Source organism: Tupaia chinensis, unplaced genomic scaffold (assembly GCF_000334495.1).
Source record: "Tupaia chinensis unplaced genomic scaffold, TupChi_1.0 Scaffold000493_1, whole genome shotgun sequence".
NCBI classification, from domain to species: Eukaryota; Metazoa; Chordata; class Mammalia; order Scandentia; family Tupaiidae; genus Tupaia; species Tupaia belangeri.
This window is the reverse complement of record NW_006160005.1, coordinates 325,751-346,473: the sequence shown is the minus strand read 5'-3', so window position 1 is coordinate 346,473 and position 20,723 is coordinate 325,751. Positions and strand designations below refer to the sequence as shown.

The 20,723-nt window shown below is 47.6% G+C and overlaps 1 protein-coding gene and 1 pseudogene across 1 annotated transcript in view; one reads left to right on the top strand and one right to left on the bottom strand.

Annotated features, from left to right (window-relative positions):
• Positions 1-11,265, top strand: part of MYH10 (myosin heavy chain 10) — a 180,237-nt gene extending 168,972 nt beyond the window's left edge. The window contains exons 36-42 of the mRNA XM_006156399.3: positions 1,338-1,466; positions 5,085-5,173; positions 5,900-6,023; positions 6,103-6,311; positions 7,619-7,727; positions 9,384-9,556; positions 10,819-11,265. Coding sequence (XP_006156461.1) covers positions 1,338-1,466; positions 5,085-5,173; positions 5,900-6,023; positions 6,103-6,311; positions 7,619-7,727; positions 9,384-9,556; positions 10,819-10,963 — 978 coding nt within the window. The 3' untranslated portion in view covers positions 10,964-11,265. The remainder of the gene's footprint in view (positions 1-1,337; positions 1,467-5,084; positions 5,174-5,899; positions 6,024-6,102; positions 6,312-7,618; positions 7,728-9,383; positions 9,557-10,818) is intronic.
• Positions 11,266-19,475: 8,210 nt separating this feature from the next.
• On the bottom strand, positions 19,476-20,717 carry LOC102468220 (ADP-ribosylation factor 4-like; annotated as a pseudogene).
• Between the last annotated feature and the right edge of the window lie 6 nt (positions 20,718-20,723).

Here is a 20,723-nt window from a genome sequence, read left to right as displayed (position 1 = left end):
CCCAAGGGAAGGACGGATGAGAAGGGATTGTGGCGTGGCCATCCCCACTGGGGGGTGGTGATTTCTTGCTTTCCATCTCTCTGTCTCTCTGGCAAACACATGCACCCCATAGCTAAAAAAGAATTAGTTTATTTAATTTTATTTGTCATTATTATTTTTAAATTTGATTGGAGAGAGGGGAAAAGAGAAAACAAGCCGCCAGATCAAGGACTCAAACCGCAATCATTCATGTGGGAGTCCAGTGCCCAACCAACATGCTTCATGCTGGCCCCACTGTCTAATTTTAAATAACTTGGCCCCCCCTAAAGAAATCCTACACCCAATGGTTGAAACTGAGTCGTCCCATCACTGGCACGTGCAGTGCTAATTGACTATTAATCTGTTTTCTGTCTATAAATGCCTATGTTGTACATTTCATATTAATGGAATTGTGCAATATGTGGCCTTTTATGACTGGCTTTTTTTTTTAAGAATTATTTATTTAATTTAATTTAATTATTATTATTTTAATTTGCTACAGGGCACATGCATTTACCAAAGAGAGACAGAGAAGGCAGGTTGCCATGTCCAGAACTTAAACCACTGTCAGCCATGTGGAAGTCCAGTGCCTTAACCACCACACCACCTGCCGGCCCCATGACTGGCTTTTTATATTTAAGCATAATGTTTATGAAGCTCACCCATCTGCCATGATTAAATATTTCATTCCTTTTCATTACTAAATAATATTCCATTGTATGGATATAGATATACACATATATGTGCATAATATAACATTTTATTCATCATTGACTGGTAGATATTTAGATTGTTTCCACTTTTTGGCTGTTATGAATAATGCTGTGTGAACATTCATGCACACTGGTGTGGACATGTACTTTCAGTTTTCTTAGGTATATACCTCGGAGTTAATTGCTAGATTATATGGTAATTCTTACTTAGCTCTGAAGCTCTACTGACCTGTTTTCCATTTTTTTTTTTTTTTTTATTTAGAGAGTTTTTTTTATATATATATATATATAGGGCATGTATGCTCAGCAGCAAGGCAGAAAGCGAGAAATCACCCCCCTGAGGAGGATGGTCATGCCACAGTCCCTTCTCCATTCTCTTGGGCTTTGGGCACACACACACACGTTCTTAGCCTGAGTTTTAAGCCGCTGGATCCGGGACTCTAACTGCAGTCACCTACGCGGGAGTCCAGTGATGTAGCCTACGCCATCTGCTGGTCCATGCTTTTCATAGAGACCGCACCATTTTGCATTCCTACCAGCTATCAGAGAGGGCTCCAATTTGTCCGCTTCCTTGCCGGCATGTTAGTGTCCATCTTTTCATTACAGGCTCAGATGAAAGACTACCAGCGTGAACTAGAGGAAGCCCGTGCATCCCGAGACGAGATTTTTGCTCAATCCAAAGAGAGTGAAAAGAAATTGAAGAGTCTGGAAGCAGAAATCCTTCAACTGCAGGAGGTTTGTTTATTTACTTCATCTATTTGTTCAACAAACATATTTGTCCTAAAATTTCTCCAAGATCAGATACAGTGTAGTATCTTTTTCATATAGTATAATTTCAGTATCTATTTTTAATATATTGGGTCATTGGAAAAGCCATGACACATTTTTCGCAGAACAACATAGAAAAATATGTCATTATTACTGTTTCAACAACCTACCTTACTGCCTCGGTTCTGCAGACAACAGCACCGACTCCTGGACGGGAAGGGAAGGGAAGGGAAGGGAAGGACAGGGAGGGCTAATGTATTGATTGACTGGTGACAAGCATTAGGATCATGTGCCCCTAACCTTGACGATACACTCCCTGGTTTTACACAGCAGCACTATTCCTTTCCCGTCATTCCTAAAGGAGAGAAGTGTGTTTCACTGAATTTCTAAGTGAATCACCTATTGTAATCACAATTATTCTCTCATTTATCTCTTTTGTAAGTTCTTATGGGAGAGGACTGATGAAATGTTGCCTATACTATGGAATTATCAGTGCACACACTTGAATAGCTGACTTCCACATAAGCCTATTCGAACTTGGAAATATTGTAACTTACATTGAAATGTTAATATTAGCTATTACGGAAAAACTCCCTAGGCATGCTTAGTAAAATACTGGGTTATCAGGAAAGTCATGATGCATTTTGGCATAGCAAAACATGGAAAAAAATGTCATGACGTTTCCGACAACCCAGTATTACTAAAGACAGAGTTGAACTTGCAGAAAAGAAAAGGACCTCTCTAGGTGTCAGGACTGAAAAAGGTTTCCAAACTTATGGTATTTTCTTTTTTTAGTGGATTTCTAGTCTTAACAACATTGAAGAATGTTGACAATAGCTCGAGGGCCAAAAACATAGGGGTTTTCATCTGTTTATTTTTCCCACAGGGTGCATTCACTTGCCAGAGATAGAGACAAAGAAAGGGAAAGTGAGCAATCACCATCCTCCAAGGAGGGATGGCTGTGCCGTAATCCCTTCTCCATTCTCCTCCTGGGATCTTGGGCATGCCTGCACACATGCCCAGCATGATTTTCAAGCTGCCAGGTCTGGAACTCAAGCCTCAGTCAGCCATGTGAGAGTCCAGCGCCTTAACCACCATGCCACCTCCTGGCCCTCACATGGTCATTTTTATAAAAATGTTTCATGTATTCCTAAAAAGAATGGTCCATTTCATCCATGAAACTTCACTGTATTCGTCAAGTAGATGTGTCCATCACGGAGCTGACCAGGGACACCCCAAATGCCCATCTCAGCAGAGGTGATGGAGTTCGTGGGGCCTGCCTCCTCAAGAGCCCCAGGCCATTGACTGAGTGTCCAAGCAGCTCTCCCTGCACCTGACTCTGTTTTTACTGAAAGCTGAAAGTGTTTATTTCAGGCCTTCAGGCAAGGATTACAATGCATCAAGGAGAAGAGACTGAGCCAAAAAGCTGGCCTTGTCCTCCCTTCACCTCCCTAATGCTTTTCCTTTCCTCACACACCTCTATCCACTGGGCTGAGAGGCCGCAGGGTCCTTCCCTTTCTCCCATGGGCCTCAACCTGTGAGAGCTCAGAGGAGTGAACAGGAGGCCAGATGGCAGCGCTGTCTGTAATCAGCAGCCCTCAGGTCAGGCCCAGCACGTTCTGCAGCTGCCATCACATCCTGGACAGCTGCCCCTTTTCCCTCCTGACTTCCCTCCTGCCCCTTGGGCTGGAACTTGGGTCTTCCCAAGGACCCGCATCCTGTGCCCCAGCAGAAGCAGCAGCACACGTGCCAGAGCCTGCAGACAGGCTTCCGCAGCCCTGCTCCTCAGACACCTTCAAGATGCACTCTGGCCAAGTGCGGAAGGGGCAGCTGGTGGGAAGAGCCCTGGGCAGGGAGTCAGAACCCAGACTTTCTACTATTAACCACTTACGGACTTGGGGCTAGCCTCTTCTTCCATGTGGGCCTCGCTTCCTTATCTATGAAATAAAGGAGGTGGCACAGTTCTTCGGAGCCTAGGGAGGTGATATCAGGATTTATCCAGTGGCAGTGAAAATGTGCCCCTGCCTTTCTGTCCGAAGAAATTTGTAGAAAAGGAGCCATCGTGTAATTCTTGGCTGTAGACAGCCTGGAGGCATAGGGCTGACCCCATGGTCCTGCCAGTCCTGGAGTCCCCTGCAGAGCTGCAGTGGTTGCCCTGGCCAGGGCTCCATCTGCCTCGAGAATGAGGCCCTGTTTTCACAGAGGCCCAGTTCACACACGAGCCCCTCTGCATTAACGCTCCACCCACCTGCCCCCACAGAGCTGTGAGCCTGCCGCACCACAGCTGCCAGTTATTGCCCTTTATCCAAACCGGTGTGCGAAAGATACTCAAACCACAGGTGGGCATAGCTCATTCTGGGTTTGCAGCAAGTTTGTGCTCAGTTTATATTAAGAAACACCAGCTTGGGCAGCTGGTGGCATGGTGGTTAAGGCACTGGACTCCCACATGGTGGACCACGGTTCAAATCTCACTTGGCAACTTGCTTTCTCACTTTCCCTTTCAATCTCTTTCTCTCTGGTGAGCGCACATGCCTTATAGCATGTTAAAAAATAATAATAATAATGAAGGATCAGCAGGTGGCGTGGTGGTTAATGGTGCTGGTTCCACGTGGACAACCATGGTTCAAGTCCCAGACATGAAGGCTTGCTTTCTCATGTTTTCTCTTTCTCATCAAATTTAAATAAATAAATAAAGTTAAATAAAATAGTTCTTAAAATAATGATAATGATAAATAAAATGAAATTAAAAAAAAATTTTTAAAAAAGGATGGGGCAGGAGACCAGCAGTTAGCGTAATGGCTATGTCGCTGGACTCCCATGTAGTCGATCACGGTGCAAGTCCTGGACCCTGTTGCTTAAACTCACGCCGTGTGTGTGTGTGTGTGTGTGTGTGCGCCCAAGATCCCAAGAGGAGAATGGAGAAGGGATTGCAGCGTTGCCCTCCCCGCTGGAGGTTGATTTCTCACTTTCTGTCTCTCTGTCTTTCTGGCAAGCACACACGCCATATAGCAAAAATCTCTCCAAAAAAGGAAAAAAAGAGAGAGAAAAAAAAAGAAATACACAGGGAGAGAAAAAGACATGATTTTGACCTATGGAGTTTAGAAGCTATAAAAAGAATCAGATATTAGTTAGGAAGAAAGAGCATATAGAGCATGTTAAAGTAGACCCCGAAAGTGTCCACTTTCTACCCACCCCGGGACAAATTTTTAAAAAGGTAAATAATAATAACAAATAAAATTACATAAATCTTAAAAAAGAAAAAGGAAAAAGACCAGCTTTCTGAAGAGAGCAGAAATGCAGTCACCTCTTATGAGAGAAGTGACAGCAAAGCCTTTGCACAGACTAAGGCTTCCCTCATGAGCGTTTTGCTCAGGGACCCTTGCCCTGCACTTCACCTGGCTGGCCTGTACCCAACCTGATCTTCCTCAGCAAGCTTCCCAGCTGAGGTGCTCAAACCTAAGCTGCAGTTTGAGGTGCAGGTAAAGAGCAGCTGGAGCAGGCTGGCTGCAGCCCAGTGCTGTCAGATTCCACCCCCGAGGGAACCGTTCCCAGCCGGAGCTTCACTCCTGGGCTGTTCTTGTGTAGGAACTCGCCTCGTCCGAGCGAGCCCGCCGACACGCAGAGCAGGAGCGAGAGGAGCTGGCCGACGAGATCGCCAACAGCGCCTCCGGCAAGTGAGTCTCCTGCAGCGCCTGGGGGTGGCGCTGGGCAGCAGTAGGCACCCCTGTCTTTCCGGTGGCTGCACTTTGCCCTTGGCACACAGAAGGCTGGGGCGACAGCTGGCATCTGGGAGTCTAGAGCTGGCTCACTCTCCCACTCCAGTCAGGCAGCTGACGAGCTGCGGGGGTTCGGCTGGCGTACACCGGCTGTGGTAAAGCCCGGTGTCCACGGTCTGCACCGGCCGGCATTCACGTCTCCACTGTAAATTCACCGGCTTTGGCAAGCAGGTTCCTTGGACGTGATCTTTCTCTGAGTTCATTTTTCATTAGAAATCAGTATCTTCTTTCCAATTAAGTTGACTTCTCCATTGAATTATTGTATTGAGGGCCCAGCAGGTACCCTTCTGAGTGGGCAATGAGGGACGGGAATTTTATCCTCAATGCACTAAAAGCCATTGAAGTGTTGAAGTGAGAGAACGCCAGGATCCCATGTGCAGTTTTTAACGTCGGCCCTGGCTGCTGTCTGTGGAGGACAGATGGGGAGAGGAGAACGGCAGCGGCAGCTGGAAGGGTGGCAGACCAGGAGTGGGCGGTGGTGTTTGGAGGGGTATGGGCTGGGCCCCGGTGGATTAGGGGAAGAGAACTCAGGAATGACGCTAGAGCAGGGTGGGTGGAGGAGCCTTCCAAGTCCCTGCACTGTGTGGAGGTGGTAGTGAGCTGTCGCCTCCCCACCCTGGCCAGGTCCGCACTGCTGGACGAGAAGCGGCGGCTGGAAGCTCGGATCGCTCAGCTGGAGGAGGAGCTGGAAGAGGAGCAGAGCAACATGGAGCTGCTCAACGACCGCTTCCGCAAGACCACGCTGCAGGTGGCCCGGGCCGCAGCCCGTCGCCGGGAGGGCTGTGCTGCCCACGGCTCCAGAGGCTCACCCCGTCTCTCCCCTCCAGGTGGACACGCTGAACACGGAGCTGGCAGCCGAGCGCAGCGCCGCCCAGAAGAGTGACAACGCACGCCAGCAGCTGGAGCGGCAGAGCAAGGAGCTGAAGGCCAAGCTGCAGGAGCTGGAGGGCGCGGTCAAGTCCAAGTTCAAGGCCACCATCACGGCCCTGGAAGCCAAGATTGGGCAGCTGGAAGAGCAGCTTGAGCAGGAAGCCAAGTAAGAGGCTTGTACTGCCATAAACCCAAACCGACAGTATGTCTGCCACAGACCAGGCTCTGGGCTCATCTGTGAGTCAGAGACAAAACTGACAACCCCCTTGGCCTAGAAAGCGTCCCACTGCATGGGGAGATGACCAGAACACACAAAGCCAGAGTGGGGGGCCGGGGAGGGTGAGCCATAGAGACAGACCGAATGTGTCCCGAGGTCGGAAGGACGGTCGGTCTGCGTGAGCTGTCAGGGACGGCTTTGCCTGCCTGCTCCTCCCGGACCCAGCCGAAGGCCAGTCACACTGTGCCCCGTGATTTCCTGGGCACCGTAAGTTTGTATGTCCACCCAATGCCAGTTCCCAAGCTGGCATCCTCACGTAAAATGGTACTGTTTGCTGGCAGAGAAGAAACGGCAGTGTGACAAAATAAAAGCTCTTCTGGACCCACAGAAAGGGACCGCTGCCCAGCTGCCCTTATGTCGCACCAATGCATCCGACACGTCTGAGCAGCAGCACAGTACGGCTTGGGGCAGTGTACACAGCTCCAATCCGTGGACTGCCAGCGCCAGAGCACACTTTCAGTCACCCTCTTTTTGGGGAGCTCAGAGCCCAGCCCTCCCCAACCCAACTTCCCAAGTCTTTCTTATGACTCCACTGGCTAAAACAGAAAAGAGTTTGTTTTTAATTGTAATTAACATAACTCACCTTTCATTGCCATTCGTATTTCTATAACATTTGGTAAGGAACAAAACTGCTTTTCCTGTTTTCCATGGAGTCCTCCAATAAGTCACGTCTCCTTCCAGTGGGCTCTCTGGAAACAGCAGTTGGTTTGACGTCTCGCCAAAGAACAGATGTGTGGGGTTGGTTAGTTTTTTAGTGTCTGCTGCTAAAAGCCTCTGGCATCATAGTCAGTTGCTAGCAAATTCTGAAATGAATCAATTGTGGGTTTTATTTGCACATTTCAAGCTAGTCACCTCTTACCCACTAATGGGTTTTTGTCTTCAAAAAGCCTGTGTTCAGTATAACTGGCAGGTGTCTTGTACGTAAGTTTCACGTATGCAGAAGGTCACTGAATGAAGCGATTCAGACCTGCGTGTGCAGGAACGCTGCATTTCCTGCCTGTCAGTGTAGAGGTCCGTCATGCTGCTCCAGTACACTGTGTGGACACGTTTGGTTTCAGGCCCACGTTACTCTGAGCACAGAGTCCAGAAAGGCACGTCAGTATGCATCACCTTTAGAGGAAAAGGACTTCAAAGCACCTTTTTCCCCACTCAATATCATTTCAAAAACTTTTCAACTACTGTGATCACTTTGACAGGGAACGAGCAGCTGCCAACAAACTAGTTCGTCGTACGGAGAAGAAGCTGAAGGAGATCTTCATGCAGGTTGAAGACGAACGTCGACACGCAGATCAGTACAAAGAACAGGTAAAGGGGTGGAGGAACCAGCAGGTGGCATAGTACTTAAGATGCTGGACTCCCATATGGCTGACCGTGGTTCGAGTCCCAGACCCAGTGACTTGAAATTCACACAGGGTGCAGGTGCGTGCATGCCCCAAATCTCAGGAGGATGATGGAGGGGATTGTGACATGGCCATTCTCTCTGAGGGCTGATTTATCACTTCCTCTCTCTGGTGAGTGCACACATCCTATAGCCAAAAAAAAATGGTTTGAACAAAGAGCAGGTATAGAGAGAAAGCAGGCCAGGAAGATTATCTTCCACCCAGGAGATGTTTTAGTACTAAAAGGGCCCTGGGAAAGGATCCCAAGGGCATGAAGGTTAAAACACTAGAACCCGTATGGCTGGCTGAGCGGTCTGAGTCCTGGATCTAGCAACTCGAAAAACTCACTGGGCATGTATGTGCATCCAAAATCCTGAGAGGAAAATAGAGCAGGGATTACAGCACGACCATCCTCCTTAAGAGGAGGGTGATTTCTCACTTTAACTCTCTCTGGCAAGCATATGCATCCTATAGCAAACAAAAAAAAAAGAAAAAAATACTATTTTAAACTTTCTAATGTTTCAACTACCGTGTGCTGTCCTGTGTTCCCACTGGGCACTCTGGGTGTTGGGGACACAGACGTGATAAAATGCGGGGTGCAGAGGAGGTGAGAGAATGTTGGAAAGCTTTGAAGTGTGAGGCCCGAACTGGATTTGGAAGTTATCCTTCTCCTCCGCTAGAATGGGCACTTCACGAGGGCAGAGATTTCAGTCTGTTTCTCTCTCAATCTCCCTCTGCCTGGAATAACTGTTCCTGGGCTTAGCTGGCAGCCAGGAGACGCAGCTGGGCAGAGGGGTGGATGCAGGCGATGTCGGAGAGCAAATGGAGACGCAGATGTACTGTACCCGGACCGGGGAGGGTTTGTCATCTGCTTCTAGGCATCCGTTTCTAAGCGCCAGGGAATTCCTCAGGCCAGGAACTGCAGGTCAGCTCACAGACTGCGGCATGGTTGGCTGTGGTCTCCACCAGGGCTCCCTTTTGTGTGGTAATTCTCACCACAGCAGACAGTGGGTGGGAAGTGGGGTGGCTCTGAGGTGTCACTGCCTTCAGCCCAGACCCTCCCTGTGCTTCCTACTCTAGTCAAGCACCCGGCCTTGCCCTCCCCCGATCCTCTGGGCTTAGCAACAGCAAGGGCAGCTCTGGGTTGGCGTGAGCTGGACCCACAGGGCACTCCCGGCGTGCCTCAGGAGTGGAGGATCCAGTGTGGTAGTTGGTATCAGGTCTTCCCAGAGTGGCTTTGTTCTGAAATCCAAGTATAACATCTGAAACACGCACACTTCGAGGGCAGTGTGTTGCACAGTCTCCTGAGGTGGGGGCTGTCCACATTGCTGGCTCGTCTCCATTTTGCAAAAATAGCAATTCCCTTTCACACCCCATAGGTTGTGTGTATGACGTTAAACTGTTTTTTTCATTCTTTGAGCATAGTTTGCCCTGTAAATGGCTTTGCTGAGTGACAAGCCAGACCAGCCGCAGGCCCGTGTGTCAGTGCAGAGGTGTGCATGTGTGTGCTCACAAGGGGAGCAGACAGCTGTGCTGCCACTCAGTTCACCTGGTTTGTCTTCATCTGTGTCACTTTCCCAAGATGGAGAAGGCCAACGCCCGGATGAAGCAACTTAAACGCCAGCTGGAAGAAGCAGAAGAAGAAGCTACACGTGCCAACGCATCTCGGCGTAAACTCCAGCGGGAACTGGATGATGCCACCGAGGCCAACGAGGGCCTGAGCCGCGAGGTCAGCACTCTGAAGAACCGGCTGAGGTGAGTGAGCACCCTGGCACCCCGCACCGAGACAGCTGACGGTGCGGCCGGGCTGAGGACGTCGCGTAGATGCACGTGCATCCCCCGTTCTTCCACCTGTCACTGCAGTCAAGAGTCCTGACCTTTATTGTAGCCCTCGGAGAAAAAGAGGAACGGGCTGCTTGCCTCTGTGCCATTCCCTAGTGGACCTCAGTAGTACAGCACGCGGGTGAGGGCCAGGGCCGTGGCCACCTGGTCCAGACCTCTTCAGGGAGGAGAGGGCGGCTCCTCGCAGGGACTGGCACCGGCAGCCCTCCTCAGCACCCTCCCCCTCTCCACTGAGTCTGCGAGACCAGGAGAGGGCAGACCCGGGAGAGGGTGGCAGGATGTGGGCAGTCTACAGCTGAGGCAGATCCAGGCCATGACCCGCTTTTGTACAGCCAGCAAGCTAGGAATGCTTTTCACATTTTTATTTTTTACTTTTTATTTTATTTATTTTAAGAATCCCTTCATTTTATTTATTCTCTAATTTGCTACAGGGCTTATGCACTCACCAGAGAGAGATGGGGGTGAAGGAGGCTGGTGGGAGAGTGAGAAAGCAAGCCACCAGGTCCGGGACTCGAACTGCAGTCAGCCATGTGGGAGTCCAGTGCCTTAACCACCATACCACCTGCTGGCTCACATTTGCACTATTTTTTTAAAGAATTAATTACTTCATTTAATTCATTAATTTTTTAAATTTGACCAGAGAAAGACACATAGAAAAAGAGATAGGGAAACTGAGAAAGCAAGCCACCAGGTCTGGGATTCCAACCATGGTCTGCCATCTGGTAGTGTCCAGCGCCTTAACCACCATGCCACCTGCTGGCCCCCAGTTCTCACATTTTAAAGCGTCATAACCAAAGAGAAATATGCAACAGAGACCCTACGGGGTCTTCAGAGCCTAAATAAGATATTTGCCGTCTGACCCTTTATCGAGAAAGATAGCAGACCTTGCATGAGCAGGTGGAGCCTGCCTAGGTGCATCCTCCTTACCGTTTCTATCACAGGCGGTCTTCAATGGATCAGCCACCCCCGTTCTCTGAGGACCCTGCTCCGTGGGCTGTCCAGAATGCCATTCCACAGGGGGGATGGGGAGTGGCAAAGCACAAAAGCCTGTCCCAGCCCTATTCCCACTCACCACGAGTCGAAGTGGAAGGTTCCGTGTCACTAGGCAGTGGAACCACCTGACAGCCACACACCCTGGCACATGTACCCACGTGCCTGCTTTCGCTTCTCCCCAGGCGAGGTGGCCCAATCAGCTTTTCTTCAAGCCGATCTGGCCGACGCCAGCTGCATCTTGAGGGCGCTTCCCTGGAGCTGTCAGACGACGACACAGAAAGTAAGACCAGTGATGTCAATGAGACACAGCCACCCCAGTCGGAGTAGAGTCCCAGGAAGCCAAAGGAGGCGATACAGTGGGACACACAGGAACTCCCCGCGCCAGCCTGTCTCGGGGCTTCCTACAGACTTAGGACGTCAGCGAGTGGCGGGATTCCTTCCTGAAAGATCAACTGTGTCTTAAGGCGTTCCAGCCTATGCATACTGTATCCTGCTTCAGACTTAGGTACAATGGCTCCCTTTTTATATATATACCTAACAGACACACACATATTAAACAAGATTGTCTCATCGTTGCATCTATTTTCCATATATTCATCAAGAGACCATTTTATAATACATGTTAAGAAGAGAACCCTTTTTAAAACAGAAACTCCAGACCCTTGGTTGCCAGTCGCTGGGTATGGGGGCAGCCCCGTGGTCGTTGCTCAGTCGCTCTGCATGCTCTCTGTCATACAGACAGGTAACTTAGCTGTGTTCATGTGGCCCCTGACTCCTCAGCCACATCAAGTCGCTTAGAACATTGTGGAACCTAAACTGCACCCGTATCTCACATTTCCTTCTGTTGACACTGTTTCAGTGAGCAAACTGTGAAAGGGGCTTCAGGAAGACTGGGGTGGGGGGGTTGACGGGGGAGCAGCGTCCATTTGGGGTTACCATACCCATCTCCCAAGGGGAAGCTGGGTCCTCGACTTGGGGTCTCCACATCTACTCACACAACTGTCCTTGGCCAGGGCTGGCCTGTGCATAGAAGGACAGTAGCCACGGTCCAGTTGGGGCTCCAGATGGCAGCCCTCTTGCGGTGTCTCCTGAACCGCCGGGTTTTGCCAGCCCCCCTCCTTTCCGGAGCAGGCAGCCGTGGGCCCCGTGCAGGAGTCAGTGGGAGGCCCTCCCTCGCCAGCCAGGCTCTCGTGCCGACCTTGCAAACTCAGCCACTGCTTTGAGCCCAAAATGGGAATATCGGTTTTGTGTCCGAGGCTTGTTCCAAGTTTGTCGATGAGGTTTCTAGAACCTCGAGAACAGACGCCATCTGCCTGAATGTTGACATGCCAGTGGGTGTGACTTTTTTTTTTTTTTTTTCCCCATTTTTTCCTTTCCCTTTCCCTTTGGACAGTGTTACAGTGAACATTTAGCATTCTGTTTTGGGTTGATAGTTGAGCAAACTGACATTACAGAAAGTGCCTTAGACACTACAGTACTAAGACAATGTTAAATATATTATTTGCCTCTATAACAATTTAATGTATTAAGTTTTGACTGTGCTTCATATCATGTACCTCTAGTCAAAGTGGTATTATAAACATTCAGTGACAATGAATCAGTGTTAATTATAAATCCTTGATCCTCTGCAATGTGCTTGAAAACACAAACCTTTTGGGTTAAAAGCTTTAACATCTGTTAGGAAGAATCCGTCACGTGGGTTTGGAATCTCTTATTTCCCCCTTTATGAATTGTACTGGCTGTTGACCACCAGACACCTGACTGCAAATCTCTTTTCTTGTATTCCCATATTTCTAGACAATGATTTTTGTAAGACAATAAATTTATTCATTATAGATATTGACGCCTGCTCTATTTACTGGGAGAAAAAAAAAAGCACCCGTTGAGAATAAACAGACCTCAATAAACAAGCATAATCATGTGAGCATGGAGTCTGTTTTCTCACCTTCTGTTCTCGAGTTCCCATCTGTGATCTGATTGGCGGGTGTTAGCCACCCAGACTGAAAAACACCACCAGGCCCACTGTCTCTGCAGGCGCTGTCTCCCCGAAACGATCAAACAATGGAGATTCTCTGGGCAGTCCTGGCTGCAAGTCCAGCGTCCTTACCATGTGCGGGTGCACTGGAGGGAAGGGAACACACCTGGAAGGCGGGGAATCGAGCCCCCGCTGTCCAAAGAACAACTCAGGAGGGTCTAGTTACTGGATCAAAGCATTGGAAATAGTCCAAGAAGCCTCGGGCTGCATTTTCAGGAAGGATACACAGTGAGTTTTCGCAGGGATTCGGTGATGAGATGCAAGAGACGCTCTCTAGTGTGGGCCAACAGGGGATGGCGAGAACTCTCAGGGAGTGCAAGACAGTATAGACAATACCGATTTCCTTATTCTGAGAAGTGTAGTTTAAGCTGGTGCTGGTGGTAAGAGGTCAGCGTCTAGGCTTCTTGGCAGCAGTGGGGTGTGACAAATGGGCAAGGCGCTCCCCTTGTCCTGTGTCAGCACCACGGGAAAGGAAGGTGAGCTGCGGCTAGGGCGTTCCAGCTGTGCTCTCACTCCTGCACCTAACATCTTAGTCCAGGGGTTTATGGAATCCAGAGGCTTTTCTCAAAAGTAAGAATTATTCTCTACTGGCCGTTTTAACTGGTGTTAGTTAACATCAGTTTCCCAACCCTGCAGCCTACCAGGAGAAACATTCTGAGGACTGATCCCAGTTCCTGATTCCACATAGACAGGACCCTTTCCTCACCAACCAACCACCAATGCGAGGTCTAAGGAAGGGCAGTTGATAAAAACACAAGGAAGGCAAAGTGGTTAAGGTGCTGGACTCCTGCATGACCAACCACGATTTTTTTTTTTTGGAGGGTTTTTTGTTTTGTTTTGTTTTGTTTTTTGTTTTTTGTTTTTTTGCTATAGGCATGACCAACCACGATTTTGAGTCCCGGGCCCAGTGGTTTAAAATTCATGCCAGGCGCGTGTGCAAGTGTGCCCAAAATCTCAAGAAGAGAAGGGATGGCCATCCTCCCTGAAGGGTTTCTCACTCCCTCCGTGTCTCTGGTGAGTATGCACACCCTATAGCAAAAATCTCTTTTAAAAAGAAAACACAAAGAAGACAGGATAGCAGATGGGTTTAGGGTGTGTTACGGTCAGAGCAGGTAGCCAGCACCTCCCAGCAGGAGTGCAGTTCGTTGTGAGGGAGAAGAGGCAAGATTTGGGAAGCTTCATCCTTTAGTTGAGATGAAGCTGTGCTGGTTTTTTTGTTTGTTTGTTTTTGAGGTTTTTTTTTTTTTTTTGAGAGAGATTTTTGCTAAAGGGCACATGGGCTCGCGGGAGAGACAGGAAACAAGAAATCACCCCCCAGGGGAAATGGCCACACCACAATTCCTTCTCCATTGTCCTCTCAGGATCTTGGGTGCATACACGTGCCTAGTATGAGTAAGCCATAGGCTGGGACTACAAACTGCTGTGAGAGTCCAGTGATATAACCATTATGCCCTCTGCTGGTCCCAAGATTTATTTTATTTGTTATTGCTATTTTTTAATTTGCTATAGGGCACACAGAGGGGCAGGTGAGAAAGCAAGCTGCCAGGTTCAGGACTTGAACCACAGACAGCCATGTGGGAGTTCAGCACCTTAACCACTATGCCACCTGCTAGCCCATGTGCTGGGGTTTTAACTCAGGGCTTTCATGCAAACCACATGCCCTGCCTGCCACCTCACAAGCACTGTATTTTTCGATGCAGACATTCTTGGGAGTTAAACCTACTTCTGGCCTCTTGTCCTGAGGGTATACTCGGAGATCCTTTTTCCATATTCGCGGAATTAAGGGTCGTAAGGCCCAGTTCTAGCCAGTTCTCTGTATGGCCCTGGGTATGACTGCCCCACAGCCCCTTGCCCCGAAGCCAGTGTTGCTGAGGAACAGGTGTGTCCATGTCAAAACTGGGAAAGAAAAAAAAAAAAAAAAACTAGGAAAGAAAGAGCTCACAGTTGTCAAAGGGAAACCACTCCTTCCTGCCCCATCCTCACCTCTCAAAAAGTAAAAACGGATCAAGCCATGAGTTAGAATCTTTTTTAAGGGAGGTTTAGGGTGTTATAGGGCACATGTGCTTGCCGAAAAGACCAAGAGAAACAGAGACAGAAAGAGAAATCACTCCCCGGGGTGATGGCCACGCCGCAATTCCTTCTCCATTCTCCTCTCAGGATCTTGGGCACACACGCACACAAATCCAGCAGGTCTGGGACTCGAACCATGGTCGACTACATGGGAGTCCAGTGATGTAACTACTACACTATCTGCTGGTCCCTGAGTTGGAATCTTTAGAAAGTGGAGAAGATTGCTCTTCTTCCCTAGTTCCAGACAGATCTGAGAGGAACTCCCCACTCTAGAAGGAGCTCAAGAAAGTACCACTCTCTCCTCATCTTTCCAAGGCAACTTCTCCACTAAGAGCTCTCTCAAATTTTGAATGTTTGCTAAAATGCCATTCTGTGCCGGCTGTCAGGACCAGGCGGGGCAGTTCACACTTCTGTAGCCACTTGTCAGTTGGGAATCTGGCAGATCCCACGAAGTGGCTCATTCTGTCAGAGATCAAAAAGGATATATATGATCATAATGCCGCTTTCCAGTGAGATTAACTACTTACGGTGCCTTGTACTATAGGCAGTGTGACCCTGTTCTTCAACTCCTGAGGCTCAAAATTCACCTTCGATTCATTATGGCATGAGGGCTGTTGGTGTTTCCTAAGTAGCCCAGTAGTGGGCTCCGTTCCAGCTGACAGGAAGTCGCAAAGCCTTGTTCAAGATGTGATATCATCAGACCTTGAGCAAACTGGCTGTGGCTGAAATGTCCAAGCAGTGTTGACTCCTCCAAAGCCCCACACGGCATGGATTCAAAGATGCCTTTGCACATAAGCAAAATCTCACATGACTTACCAGCACTGTCAGTAGGTGGCGGTTGTCGGCAAGGTGGACACAGCCCAATGTGAAAATTGCAACATGGGTGTCAGCAGCCTAGAAGAAAATTCTGGAGCCAACAGGGGCATGTGCTTTTCAGGACGGCCATACGTCCACACTTACCATGGCACAGAACTTGAAATCGCTTGGGAAAACGCAGACAACTCTGGGTCAAAAAGTGGCTCAGGACATCAGACTCACGTGTGAAGTTTTAGGAATCTGTCTCACATTTTCCTTTTTGTTTATTAACTGGTGTGATATGATGGAAATCTGTCTTATGTCTAAAGGCTCTTTCAATAAAGATTCAATAAATCTTTTATTTCAATAAAACGACAAGCATTTTTGGAGTACTAATTTGCACATTTTTCTTAATTGTTCATAAAACTCTGTCTTATAACTACTGGTATTTGAGATTCTGTGACACAGACAGTACTTTCTTCAAAAGGCTGGTGTTGGAGGAATCTGTATTTTACTATTTCCCCAAGAGCATCTCTGTCATCATTGGGCGTATGGGTTAGGGAGCCACTGACTCATGCTACTGCTGAAATATCTTGGGACTTTTTAAAGTTTTTTGCCACAGAATGCATGCACTCTCCAGAGAGAAGAGAAACAATGAAAGAGAAAGTGAGAAATCACCACTACCACCCCCTACCCCCTGGGGGGAATGGCCATGCTACAATCCCTTCTCTATTCTCCTGGGATTTGGGGCACACACACACACACACACACACACATGCCAGCATGATTTTCAAACTGCCAGGTCTGGGACTTGAACTGCAGTTGGCCATGTGGAATCTAGCACCTCAACTGCCACACTACCTGCTGGACCCAAATCTTTCAAGTTCTAAGCACAGGTTCAGACCGACATGGTCAGTGAAAGAACATTAGTGTCATTACTTCATTTCTATAAAAAAATGATTTGGGCAACTTAACAGGAAATCTAAGACCCATTTCATACTTTCGATTTCACTGATTTTCTTTTTATAAAGTTACAGCTGGCATGGCCAGCTGTTCTGTGTCCGCCCATACTCATCTCTGGTCTTGAGGACGTGCTCGGCTGCACACCTGCAGGGGCTCCGTGGTAGAATCTTGTTCTGCTGAGTCATCCTAACACTCCCTGCCACTGGACATTCGTATTACTGCTACTGAAAATCCTTTCACTTGTTCTTACCGCCATGGGATATTATCCCAAAAGTGGAAAAAGTTCTAATAACTTATTGCATTATTAGGTTCCTTTAAGGCTTACAGAGAGGGGCCAGCAGGTGGTGTGGTGGTTAAGGCACTGCTAGACTCCCACATGGCCGACCAGTTGGATCCCAAACCTGGTGGCTAGCTTTCTCACTTTCCTTCTGTCTCTCTCTGTTGAGTGCACATGCCCTATAGTAAATTAAAAATAATAGCAAGAAAATTAAATAAATTCTTTAAAAAAAAAAAAAAGGCTTACAGAGAATAAAGTCATACCAGTAACATAGAAGTGCTCCTGTTCCTGTTCCCCTAAATGCTATAGGTGACAGTGGGATTTACTGGGAGTTTTTCCCCCTAGACAAAACAATCTTTTTTTTTTTTTTAACAAAAAGAAAGAGTCTCTTAGCTTCACTATCTGAAAGGAGGGAGCAGCAGGGCTCTGAGCCTCATCCAGACATTGCTCATCTGACTTTATTAAAGGATGTACCAGAAAACCTGCCAGGCTGCCAGCAGCCTAGGGGTTGTCCTGCCCTCCTGCCAGGCCTCCACCCACAAATCATGGTCCAAAATACACATATTTTAATGAAGAGAGACAACTTGACATCTGATTAGAAAACACGCCACAGGCCAGCTGGTGGTGTGGTTAAGCAGCTGGATCCCACGTGACCAACCCCATGATTTGAGTCCTTAGAACTTGCAGCTTGAAAAAAGACGCTGGGCTCAGCTGGGCATATGTGCGTGCCACATCCCAAAAAGAGAGGAAGAGAAGAGAAAGGATTGTGGTACGACCATCCCCCATGGAGGAGATCCTTCTCACTTTCTCTCTTTGTCTCTCTCCAGAGAGTACATGTGCCCTCTGGCAGACTTTCTTTTAAAAAAAGAAAAAAGAGAACACTACAAGTTAAAAAGCTCAATTTCTGTTCAGTGTGCATGTTTGCCTTGGGGACAGCATCCTGAAAGAGCTGATAGAAAGCACTAACAGAATCCCGTGGGGTGCATTTAGACAGCAGGATGACACATGACCCCAAATCATACTCCACACAGCACAAAGCCCACCTGGCCCCCCAACACCAGCACTGTTAGATTTGTCCCGTTCTGAGACTTGCCTCTTCAATGCGCTGTCCTATAAAGGAAGTCAGTTACCTTACTTACACGGGTCCCACATGGCCAACCACATGGTTTCAGCCCTAAACGCACAAATCACACTGTTCTTCCTTAAAATTCGAAAGGGGCTACCATATTCCCAGATATCGTATTCTTAATAGTTATGGGACCGCTTTTCTGATAAGAAAAGCCATCAGAAAATTATTTTTGAAGAATGACTTTGCTCCTCCACCCCCAGGAAGATTCTTGCTAAGAATCAAGGAAGTCTATATTTTAAGAGCCAAGTTTATGCTTTCAATTTGCTTTAACCTTTGAGTAAAATACGTAATGTAAAACAATACACGAAGTACAAGCTGGAATGTAGGGAAGGCCTATCTTAGCATCTTCTAGCACCCAAGCAAGCACAGCATTGGGAGCAGAGGTAGGTGGATGGATTCCCCTCTACAGAGGCCACACTTGCCCCTGCAGTGCATCACTTCCAAGCCCTCACTCACTCACTCATCTGCTCACAGAACAGATCATGGGAGTCCAGGCTAGTGAGGCCTCAGATTGGAAAGACAGCAAAAAGAGTCCATGGGCAGGCCTGCCAGGTGGGATGGTGGTGAAGACAGCTGGATCTCACCACATGGCTCACTACTCAAGCCCAGCAACCTGAAAAACAAGCCGGGCACATGGGCACATGGGCATGCCCAAAATCCCAAGTGAAGAATAGAGAAGGGATTGTGGCATGGCCATCCCCCTGGAAGGTGCTTTCTCGATTTCCTTCCCTCTTTGTCTCTGGTAAGCATACATACCCTATAGCAATTTTTTTTTAAATTACTCATTTATTTTTTATTTTTATTTTTATTTATTTATTTACTTATTTTTGGAGAGGTTTTTGCTATAGGGCGCTAGCCAGACCGAAAGCGAGAAATCACCCCCCAGGGGGGATGGCCATGCCGCAATCCCTTCTCTTCCGTTCTCCTCTTGGGATCTTGGGCAGGCACACACACGCGCCCGGTGTGAGTTTAAGCCACCGGGTCCAGGACTCAAACTGTGGTCAACTACATGGGAGTCCAGTGACATAGCCATTACACTAACTGCTCATCCCTTTTTTAATTTGATTTTTTTAGTATTTTATTTTATTAGGAATAATTCCAAATGGGTTATGAAAACTTACTGAGTTTGATGAGTTTTTCAAAAACTTATCAAGATAGGTTTACCAATAAACAATAAGACATCAACCCAACTGTCATATACTGGGCAAAGAGCCAGGCTGATACCAAAAGCAACATGCAAATAAAAAAGGTATAATATAAAGGAAGACAACCTGCTGAGTATTAAAAAACATCTCAATGTAAACTCTTTGCAACCAACTCAGAACTAAGCAGCTATCAAATCCAAACCATACCAAGAAAAAGGAAAATCTGACTGATGGAAAAGCCAGGACTTAATAATAGGGGGAAAAAATATATGTTTCTCTGTTCAAGAGAGCTAAATAGTGTCTTGGAGCATATTTCCCTAGCTGATATAAGCAGTTTTAGAAAATCTTATTGGCAAGGGAAAGAAATAAATACAATGGAATGATACATTTTTAAATCAGCAGACTGTCTCAGGAATGAAAAAGACATCAATAAAGTAGAAAGGAGAGAACTCTAAAACATTATTTGTTGTGGTCTCAAAAAATACTCAAAAGGCATTTATTTAAAAGTCTCAGAATAGCTCTGTCCAAATAAAGGCTTAAGGGAAGTAAAATGAGGACACTTTCCACCCCCAAGAATTTCTTTTAAGCCAAGCATATTGCTAACTAGCAACATACCTGCTAAATAATAATTGGCAACAAAATAAGTTTAAACTCTGGAATATTCTACCCAAAATAGTCCTCGATACCATTTAATAACCAAGCTGGAAGCTAATCTTGTTCTAACAGGCTAGACCCATTCTGTCATTGTGTCCTTGGTTTGAAGTCGTTTCACTTAACGTTTTGAAAGTTCCTTTGACAGCCAGTCAAGTCCCTCACAGACCAGTTCCTTGTGTAGCACAAGAGGCTTGTGCATATCATGTTCTGTTTCGAAGTGACTGAAGGCCTAATCTGTTACTTCGCTGATGGTCATAGCACTTGGCAGATCCTGCTTACGGGCAAAAAGCAGCACCACTGCATCTCTCTTTTTTTTTCTCTTTTTTGGAGAGGGTTTTTTGTTTTTTGTTTTTGTTTTTGTTTTGCTATAGGACACGTGCGCTTGCCAGACAGACAGAGAGAGACAGAGAAACAGAAAGTGAGAAATCACCCCCCAGGGGGGATGGCCATGCCACAATCCCTTCTCCTCCACTCTCCTCTCGGGATCTTGGGCACGCACGCACGCGCGCCCAGCATGAGTTTAAACCACCGGTCCAGGACACGAAACACAGTCAACTGCATGGGAGTCCAGCGACATAGCCATTACGCTAACTGCTGGTCCCGGCAGCAGCACTGCATCTCGCAGCTCATCTTCCTGAAGCATTTTCTGCAGCTCTTCTGCTCCTTCCTGAACTCTCTCACGATCGTTGCTATCTTCCACAAACATAAGAGCCTGGGTATTCTGGAAGTAATGCCTCCAGAGAAGCCTTATTCTATCTTGACCAGCATCCCACACTGTGAAGCACGTTCTTGTATTCTACTGTTCCCACATTAAAACCAATGGTAGGAATGCTGGTAACAATCTCTCCTAACTTCAGTTTGTACAGAATGGCTGTCTTGCCAGCAGCATCCAACTGACCATCAAAATGAGCATATGCTTCTCGCAGAAGAGTCGGGAGAAGAGGGAGGAGATGGTCAGGCCCATAGCAGTAGTGGCACCTGCAATGGGCAGAAGCAGAAAGGGTTTGGGGCCTTCCTGA